The 10,909-nt window shown below is 30.5% G+C and overlaps 1 protein-coding gene across 1 annotated transcript in view; it reads right to left on the bottom strand.

The window, feature by feature from the left end:
• Positions 1–10,400, bottom strand: part of LOC105137896 (uncharacterized) — a 24,979-nt gene extending 14,579 nt beyond the window's left edge. The window contains exons 1-3 of the mRNA XM_011043830.1: positions 10,276–10,400; positions 9,451–9,796; positions 6,205–6,219 (exon numbers count right to left, since the gene is read on the bottom strand). Of these exons, the coding sequence (XP_011042132.1) occupies positions 6,205–6,219; positions 9,451–9,796; positions 10,276–10,360 (446 nt within the window). The 5' untranslated portion in view covers positions 10,361–10,400. The remainder of the gene's footprint in view (positions 1–6,204; positions 6,220–9,450; positions 9,797–10,275) is intronic.
• Positions 10,401–10,909: the final 509 nt, after the last annotated feature.

Below are 10,909 nucleotides of genomic sequence, written 5' to 3'. Positions count from 1 at the left end.
TTTTTAATTTGTACAATTAACCTCCCTGTGGTTCGACCCCGGTCTTGCCGGGTTATTTATTACTTCGACACTCCTACACTTGGGAGAAGACATCAATCTTTTCGTCGTGTCATGTGCTGCACATGGTTGATAAAGGTAGTGGCTTCAAATAATCTATGTTCGCCCTTTGATGTGATAAGGTTGATTTTTACATTGTGAAGTTTGTATTGAAGAACCCTATACTATGAAATAATTAAAATGTGTTTTTAACAACTTGGAGAATTTAGAAGTATCTTAAAAACTTCTTTGTTTTTTACGAACAATGCTCTAATACCAATTGTTGGTGGGAGAGACCAATAATAATATTTTTGAAACACTCAGGGGAGATAAAATACTGTTTTATTTTATAAATAAAAAGCTTATATTGCAAACTCTTAAACTCTTATCATTTTTTTTTCTCTAATATTTCTTTCTTTTATTTTTTATAATCAATAATATAAATTTTGTTGTTTATTTATACACAAAACAAGTGCATTAAAAATCAAAGTTTCATGCATAAAATATAATGGTACGTGATAGCGTAAAAATAACTAGTGGCTACCTTGAACTTACTAGTCATGTCAATGACCATAGCATGCATCAGCAAAAGGCAATAAACCATCTAAAGAACCCCTTCCTGCCATGCGAAACCGCCCACCACTATTAAATCAACGCCACCAGCTTCTTCAAACTTTGCTAGCCGTAGTTTGTTTTTGTATTTTAATAATATTTTTTTAAAAATTTAAAATATTTTTATTTTAAATTAATATAATTTTAGTGTTATTAAATTATTTTGAGGTGTTGATGTGATAAATAATTTTTAAAAATAAAAAATAATTATTAATATATATTTTATTATAAAAAATTATTTAAAAAATAATTTCATAACTGTATGCATTTGTTGGATTCCATAACCAGGTTCATTGCAGTTTTTCTTGAGTCTCTAGATGAACTTAACGGTTGCGAACTTGCAATTGATACTTTCCAGACAATTCAATAAATAGTCTCATGGCTTGACGGATTCAGAGTGGAAACGTCATGAAGGTCTATACTGGGTTCAGAAACAGGATTTCGGAGATGAGTGGAATCCTTAGGTTTACCCAAACTAATCTCTAAGAATATGTCAACCAACACATCCGCAAACTCAAGGTCATTGATATGATAAGGATAAACCTTTACCTGTTATAACAGACTCAAATTTATGAGGTAAATCATGATTGACAGCCAATATGATAAAATGGACAAGCAAACGCAGCAATGATAGGAGGTTGGAACTCCGACATGCCAACTGCCGATCTTCTGTTGTTTGTATAAGCTTCTGCAGTTCATTTACTAGAGTAGCGGTAGCCTCAGGATCATGAAAGGGCTAGTCAAGGGAATCCAAAACTGTGATACCCTTTTGTGGCAGGCATGCACGGACCTTTGATGATGATTTGTTGAGCTTATCTGCTATAAAAGCAGCAAATATCTTATTTTCATCCGCTGTGGTTCGCATGAGGGAGACTTGAAAGTGAGAAATACATATGGCGAAAAGACATCAGAACACCGCTATTGAGTGAAACCACATACCACATTGCACTCATTTGCCAATTATATTGTGGAATTAAATTAGATGGTCTTCTTAAACATGACTTTTTACTTGGTAGGTAACATTGATGAAGCTACTACAGAGGCTACAAGCTTAGAATTGGAGAACAACTGGAAGAAATGATCTACAAGCTTATAGAATCAAATCCAACGATCCAATGTAAGGTTCAGTTTGACCACTAGCAACAGTAGATACCATGACTTTAGGCAACCCAATTGGAAGAGATCTGAAAGTTGATGATATTAAAGATGTGCCCCCACTGCCTCCAAAGCCAATTGCTCCAGAAAGAGCACCATCCTCTTGGACTTTTTGTAAGAAATTCTCAAGAGCTCCACTCATTAGAGCAACAGCTTGACCACTAAAATCACCTGAACCTGCAATTACCAATAAAAAATTCTGAAAACAAGTCCTTCGTTTAGTAACTATGATACACCAAGTCCCCTGAAAATCCTAAATGTAAACCAAACCAACATAATATTTGGCCCATACCTTGGTTTGAGTGCATCATCATTGAACAGGGTCCATGCTAATGTCCTCTATATCATTTCAATTCTCATATCATTCAGCTACTACATTAACTAACCATAAATGTGGAGTCTGAACTATTTCTGATTGGTGAGTACCATATTCCAAGAAATTCCCAAGTTTTGTTAAGCTAGTGCATTTGTCATTTCATTATAATCAACAAGAAATAAAACCCAGAAATCAAAATCCGAGATTTCTTAGTTTCTTTCAGTAGAACTATTTATTGATGCGTTTTTATTGATCATTCAATGGAGTTAAGTAATGACGTATCTTAGAAGAAGACTTGGTGAAGGAGTTGAGATTGAATCTGACTGAATCAGAGAGGAACAGGAGCTCGTCGAGCTTGGTATCAGCCGTCCCTATAAAGAAAACTTGAGGATTTTTGCAGAGATGAGCCATATTTTGGAGGGTCAAAGACTCAAAATGGTTGTCGAGTGAGAGATAGAGAGAGAGGGGATCTTAATTTTGTTAACGCGTGCTTTCTAACTGATAACGGCTTTCATATTGGCGCGGGAAAGTATTGGCAATGACCTATTGTGTGCCGCTAACCATAGATGTTTTCTCCCTGCTAATATTATTATTTTCTTTTCTTTTCTGTCATTAAAATTTGCTTTAGTCCGATTAAAGTTGTTATAAAAGATTTTGTGTGCTTTGATGCTGTGTTAAGTAAGCCCTCAGTCTCCTAAAAAAATTTCGCCAATCTTGAAATTAATCTCAGAAAAATTTTTTTTTGTCGAATATTATAGGTAAAAAACAAACTTGCATGTAATTATAAAAACATCTACAAAAGAGAAATTTTATGGTGTATAATTAATAACCAGTAGTATACTATTAATTATTTTTTAAATTCATTTTTTAAAAATATATATAGATATAAATTGAGAACTGTTTTTTAAAAATAGATATAAGAAATAACAAATAGGATGTAATTTATTTCTTGTGTGTCTTTTTTATAAATAAACTCTAATAATTAATAGAATATCACCCGTTATTTCTTTTGTACAACATAAAATTTTCTTTAAAAAAACATGTAACAAGCATTTACAAAAAAAAAAAAAATTTAAAAAATTAAATATCATTTTACAAATGAAAAGATAAAACAGTTTTTTCAACTATTCACTAATAACTACTTTCTTTGTATATTTCAATTGACACTCAGTTTTTTTAATCAAAACTCATCATTGAATTAATAATAATAATAATAATAATAATAATAAAAAAAGAATTCTTCAATATCTTGGACTTATCTCATACAAAGATGGGAGAATCTAAGGATTCATCCTTTGTATAATATATGAATACGATCGTCTTTGCTGTCTAGCATCTATGGAAGAACATGCTTAGTTTTTACTTGTTATTTTGAATGCATCCCCTTGTCTAGATGAAGGAGAAAATGACAAACCATTAGATACGTAAATATTTGATTATTTACGGTATTTTCATTATATTTTATTTAATAATAAAAATTCTTTTAAACTAAATATTACAACTTCGTCGTCAAATTAAAAAAACAAAACGAACCACCACCTCATAGCCAGGAATTGAGTGTACGTCTTATCCACTTGTAAGAAAACACCAACCAACTAACCCAGAAACATATGCATATGAAAGATTCTAAGATGAGTCTGGAACGATTTGATCTCATAACCTGGTTAAATTCTTTAAGTAAGTTAATCGGCTTGAGCAACCTCTTTCACATGATTGCTTTAACATAAACACTCTTTAATGTTGGGTTGCTGCAAAAACAGTCACTTGTGCATCAAACATTACAATCTCATAATTAACATGTCCCAAGGTCTCAATCTTTGAGCAAGCAGTTAGTAAAGGATTGAGATCGAATGCTGAATATCGACATAAATTAAAGAAATAGATTCCAAACGAGGGAATCTCTGGTAATTGGGTTTTAGCTTTCATCTACTACATTTTAACAAGCCTTGTGCATGAGCCAAGCAACAATTATATATTGAAGCAAAGAACTTATCTACATCATCCATCAAAATTGACAAGTCTTGTAACATAGTAGTTTGAAGTATTGTTTGAGTTATTGGTATCTCTAGCCGACTAGTTTGAGATCATGATGAACATTTCAATAAATGGAATTGAATGAAAGAGTGAATGCGTTAGCGACAAGCTTCTCACCACTGCCAACTTGTTCCAGAGGCTATCAACATGTCCCAAGCACTTCCTAGCCGTGACAAAATATTCCCAATAACTTCAACTCGAAGATATTACATTACTTGGAAAACAAATCCCTAGGGTTTCAAATCCATATTTGTTAATAAACACCAACCAACTAACCCAAAAGAATACCCGTATGAAAAAAAAAACCTTGATATTCTCCTTTAATCCATATTTGTTAATTAAACGCCCCATGAAATTAAGAGAAGATATGTGTTGTTTAATTGATTTTTTAATTTAATATATATAAGAGTAAATTGATTATTTTATTGGATTAAAAAAAAACCAATATAGAATGTAAGGTCTAACTTTTCAAAACTTAGTAGGCAAATGTAATTTTGACTAAACTATAGAATTATAGGGGTTATTTGTTTTAATGATAACAATAATTTGCATATTATCCAGATTAAATTTTTTATTTGAACAATCTTAAAGACACTTCCCTCGTATCGACCTAATATAATTAATTTTTTTAATAAGCTTCTCTTAATAACAAGTGCAAGATTTAAATCAAATAAATTAAAAAATAAATCATAATATATTATCTAAATCATAAGACAAATCTCTTAAAGTTATGTGGATTAAAATTGATGAGTAAAAAATAATAATAATAAACAACTTGGTTGTCCATTAAGACAACCTTCTTCGTTAATAGGTCTGGGTTCAAGCAAATAACCTACCCGTTAAGCTTTAGAGGTCCATAATAAATTGTATTTGAGCATCGACTTAGGTCATAACCATTCTAGAATTGAATCCCTATCTTATGCAAAATTCTCAAAGAGTCCAACATTGGCACATATAACAATGTAGTGTTATGATCTTTAAAAAGTACAACCATGAAAGCTTACTTTTCTAGAATCCCTATCTCATGCAAAATTCTCAAAGAGTCCAACATTGACACATATAACAATGTAGTGTTATGACCTTTAAAAAGTACAACCATGAAAGCTTACTTTTCTAGCTACACCTCATGGTGCTACAACATTTTATTTTTAACCTTATGGTGCCATAACTTTTTATTTTTACAAACATGAAAATTATTAGTGTGGCGCCTAGCTTTCCCGTCAATGCTTATAACATGCCCATATATCTCACAAATAGCTTCAATCAATAGTTAACTCAAGACAAAGGTAATTATTCTTCATGATTAAGCTCACATTATATTTCTATAGCTCCATGCCTTATGAGGTAATTTTATATGACCAAATGTATAAATATTTTAGGTCATCAAGTAACAACACTCAAGGCCACATGAGATTGCATAGCAAGATAACAAATCACTATCTTAACATGCACTCTCCTATATTTTTGTTCTCTTATATTATACATTATTGACTTAAGTATTGAAAGGCTATCTATCTTGATAAGAAACTTGTTTTAATAGGATAACAAAATGATTAAAGCCCAAACACCTCATCCCAGATACAGCCATGGAAAACCCAATTCCAATTTAAAATTTTTATGACTTTATTATTGGCGTTGCTTATGGGAATTAAATGAAAGCTAGTTCATTTCTATTTTAACCTCGTCCAAAAGTTCTTTTATGATAGATAATGACTTAGAACACACCAGGTTATGGAGAATAATCGACCTCCCTACTATAAGTACATTTGCTCTTTCAAATCTTCAAACTTTCCATTAAATAAATGTTTTATATAAAGTTGTTTTAGCTATATAATAATAGTTTTGCGCTCTTTCACTTCATCAACAAGTGACTAAATACCTAGTTATATTAAATGCATCATTGAATGAATATAGACATCCCTAGTTCTCTAAAGGAATATGGTAGAATGACATATAAAAAAATAAGCATGAGAATACTTATATTCTAACCCTCCAATAAAGTTGCTCATACTATAAAAGGCGTTCTCAAAGTTGATGCTCCAAATGTGAACTCTAATGGTAAGAAACTAGAGCCTCAACAAGTCTTAGTTGCAAGAATAACTATCGTAATCTCACTTTTATAATCATAATAAAAAAGACCTTAAAGCGAGAATAGACCAATATGAAAAGCTTTTAGAAAGGAATACAATCCCCTTTAAGTGAAAATTTTCTAATTTATCATTAAGTAATGTACACTTGTCTCCCTGAGAATAACGTGTGTACCAATACTAATTTAAATAATTATGACGGGCATACAAACTCAAGAGAGCATGTATATAATATATGAAATAGCTTGGAACTTGTAACACAAGATAGTATTACTATATGTAAAGTCTTTTCGACAACATTTTACAAATCTTCTTAGGTGTGGTACCATAATCTAAAATCCAGCTATATCCTTGAATTTTATGATCTTTGTACTAAACTCATCTTTAATTTCAGTACAAGCATATTAGTTTAAAATAGAATAACTAAGATCTTTACTATTATACAATGAGAAGACGAGAGAACCAAAACATATCTCCAAAAGTTTAATAAGAAAATACATAACATAAAAATATACTTTAACCTATTAGAACTAAAGTCCTAATTGTTAGAGTCTAAAACTATTCTTTGTAGAAATGACTAATACTTTTCTTGACTAAAATCTTCTTAAAAAGAAATAAAAAACAAAAAATCATATTAAAGTAAAAGAAGTGAGAGTCATGAAGCAAAAAACACCCTCGATTCCAATAATAGACAATAAAATCTCTTAAATGTCATCGATATCTTAACAATCTTAGGGCTCCCAAAAAGAACATAAAAGGATCCATTCACGATTGACTAACATTTCCAAAGCTAATGATTGCCACGTATATTGGGGTATTAGCTTCCATAAAGATAAAGAAATTCATGCAATATCCTATTCCAATAAAAAGTGGAGTGAAAACCAAAAACTCCTAATATTTTTTTTTTTAACCATGACAATAAACATGACACCATAAATGTTAAGCCTTAAAATAAAAGATAGAAATATTAATCACTAGGGGTTACCTTAAATAGTTTATAAGAAAGAAAGTTCAACTCGGATAGCAAGAGAAAAGGGTCATCGCATCTCATAATATGTTGTCTAAGATTAGATAGTTTGTTGTGATTGTTTCTTCATTTACATAAAAGAATCTTTTGAAATTTGTTTAATGATCAATATTATCTCCCCAAATAGTCATGATATTATTTATCTTCATATCTCTAAATAAAATCTTCAAACAAAATCTATATATCTTTAATAAAATCTCCTTACAAAATCTCCATATCTTCTAAGAATGATCTCTCTAAATATTTATTATGGCAATTTCTCTATCAATCTATCATTGTCATTGACATAATTCTAGCCATGAAAAAATTTATATTTTTATAAAACATTTTCCATGTTATTTCCTATATTTTGATAAGAAGAAATTCATAAGTCTTTCAAATTACATATAATTTTAAAAACTTGTGAAGCAACTAATAAATTAAAAAAGAATATAACCAAGCTATTTGTGTAGGCTTTTAGTCCTTTATAAACAATTCTATTAGCTAATGAGCCTTGTCTAAAAAACAACCATTATCTATTAAGTTTTAGGAATACACAACCAACCATATTTGGACCTCAACCCAACCCTTAACTATTCAAGGATTTGCAAGCTCACTTCTTTTTGAAGCCTAGGCTTAGCATAAGTAATAATATAGTGTTATGATATTTAAGAAGTTAGTATGGATTGGCAAGCTCACTTCTCTAGTTAAGCCTTGTTAATATAATATTTTAATGTTATATACTAATGAATGCATAAATTGTTAGACTTTCTTACTAATGGCTATCACATGCCTACTTGTATCGTCAATAGTTTTCACCAATCATTACCTAAGTTGTAAAAATAATTATTCTCCATGATTATGCTAACTTATGTCTATAACCTTATACTCTAGAAGATAATTTCATATGAAGTTTTAATGACTTGATTAAAAAAGTACTCTATTAATTAATTAATTCATAATGTAATATTATTAGCTATAATTTATTTTAACATATAGGATTGACTTTGTTAGATAGACAAGATTGATGTAATAATTTCATGATGTATATCAATAACAAATTCTTTTTTGACACGTTGAGATCTCGTCAAATCTATCTCATATAAGGGAAAATAACCTCTACATTTTGGGTAAGATTTCAAGTTAATTTTTAATATTTGTGTTATGGATGCATTTTCAAGTATCATAAATCTTAATTGGAAAAAACATTGCTTAATAAAATAAATTATGAAATAAATTAAATGATAAAAAAAGAGTGTTAACACTAATTATATAATAAAATTGGAAGCTAATCTTCCTAGTGAAAAGAAAAGGATAGATACAAATACATATGTTTTACTTCACCTATCTATTAAATTTTATATAATTTTATTAATTTTTTGTTAAGGTAAATTTGTGTTGCCAATAACAAACCTTTTTTTTTTGTTTTTATGAATAGAACATTTAATACAACTCATTTATGTAAACAAAATTGGAGGAAAAAATTATAGACAAATTATAATAATCTCTTCAAAGCATTATAAAATTAAAAAAATATTTTAAAAGATTATTTTGGAAGTCAACTATATTGGCAAATGACCTATCAATGTCTGGTTAATTTTCTGGTCATCTCAAGCAATTGAAAACTAGATAATCCTAATCTTTTATACTATGTTTATGGAAAAAAATTACTTTCATCGAACTTTTATTTTGAAAAGATGGGCTTACTGAAGCAAAAAAACTTAGTCATATAGTGGCATGGATGTGACTGTACAAGAGCTTTTTCTTTCTTGTAAATTGTCCATCAACTTCCTCTCTCCTTACTTAACACAGGGATTGAAATATAAAAAAATAAAATTTTATACCTAAATGTTAATTAAAAAAAATAAGGATAAAGTAATAAAAAGACTAAAAATTCAAAGTTTTGCATGAAAAATAGTATTTACAATTATTTACATTTCAGATAATGCAAATTAGATGGAATATATTAAAAAAAACACAATAATAATTTAATATGAGATAATAAATAAAAAGTAAAAAATAAAAATAAAAACTTTGAAGACAACTAGCCAAAAACCCATATGGTTTAGCTTTAGTTTAATACAATATTCACAATAATGCCACATCTATTATATCATATGGAAATTTGAGGGGAAAGAATAATATGCTTGACTACTTTCCATTAAAAAAATTCAATATGGCAATTGTGATGTTTGAAATGTCACATGACGGAGCATGATGGGTTGGGCTCATAACATGGGGCCATTGACATTGGCATGGGCATGAGATATACTTGCCGACACTGATGACAAGTGTGTGGATCATGGATTTGGGCTTTCTCTTCAGGCTTCTTCTCTTCGGGCTTCTTCTCCTCCGGCTTCTTCTCCTCCGGTTTCTTCTCTTGTGGCTTCTTTTGCCCATCTTGTTTTGGTGGTGCCGGAGGTGGCCCTATGCTCACTACGTCTGCATGTTTCCCTGTTTTTCTTGTACGCATTATTATCTCATACGGGTCTGCATTTCCTGTTACCGTTAATGTTCCCTTCGCTTGATCAGCTTCAATCTTATCTACACCTGCGTATAACATCAAATTTGAAGATGACATCAATATATATATATATATATGTAAAATATGAGCATAGTATCAGAACTTCTATGATCATTGTAGTTTTGAGTGAACTTTTTTTTATTCTTTTACAATAGAAAAATTTGTAGAAAGAAATTAGTCAGAGCATATGGGATGTCGAGAAGTGACACTAGCTCCCACGGCCACGTTATGTGCGAAATTTTCCAGCCAGCTTAGCTCCTTAAAGACACGAGGAAACTAACTATGATCCAATCTCTTAGGAAACCATAAAACTAGTATGTACTGTAGAACATGAGATTGAAGATTTTGTCATTTCAATCTTGTACCACTTTAATAATCGAACACTAACCATGATTTATTAGATGTTTCTAATCTTTGGACCAAACCATAATAAAGTAAATGATTGAATATCACTCCAAGAAAGAGGGAAACATAAAACAAATGGTTAACAAAAGTCTGGGCTTACCTTCAAGTGTAGACACAGCTTTTAGAAGCTTTTTCTTGCATTTCTCGCATGAAATATCAACCTTCAAGACTGTTCTTTGTGCCATGAGTGACACACTATTTCCTTTCCAAGCTCGGTCTTAAACTAGCTTTGAGCACCTTAGGATCACTCATGCATGCCATTTTTAAATTCGTAAGAACCTAATAAAGAAGAGAACCGTTGTAACGAATCATTGGTTGTTCACCTTCCAAGACAAACTTCTAGAACTTGTGCCTTCTTGCAATTGTCTTTTATCCCTGGTCTACGCTACTAACAACCTTGATTTTATGTTGGATTAAGCTAATAAACTTTGGAGATTCAACCCCATTTTCTTGACTTTTCTTTATGTTCTGGTTTTTTTATTCAGATGGATATATTTTGCTGGTTTGATTCATTAATTCTGCAGGCGGTTGACACTAGATGCAACCTTAATTTACACATGTTGCAATCAGTGTTCACATGTTGACAACCAAATGACCTGCAAGTTGCATTGCCCTCACCCACCCTGGGCAGGGAAACAATTAATTATGATTAGATAATCACTGAAACAATAAATTTAAGTATTTGGAGGATTTAATTCGGAGGACGGAAATTAATTTGATTATTGAAAGTTGTG

The sequence above is a fragment of the Populus euphratica genome, unplaced genomic scaffold (genome assembly GCF_000495115.2).
Source record: "Populus euphratica unplaced genomic scaffold, PopEup_1.0 scaffold2.1, whole genome shotgun sequence".
Classification (NCBI taxonomy): Eukaryota; Viridiplantae; Streptophyta; class Magnoliopsida; order Malpighiales; family Salicaceae; genus Populus; species Populus euphratica.
Note: the sequence above shows the minus strand (reverse complement) of the source record. Positions and strands in the feature narration are given on the sequence as shown.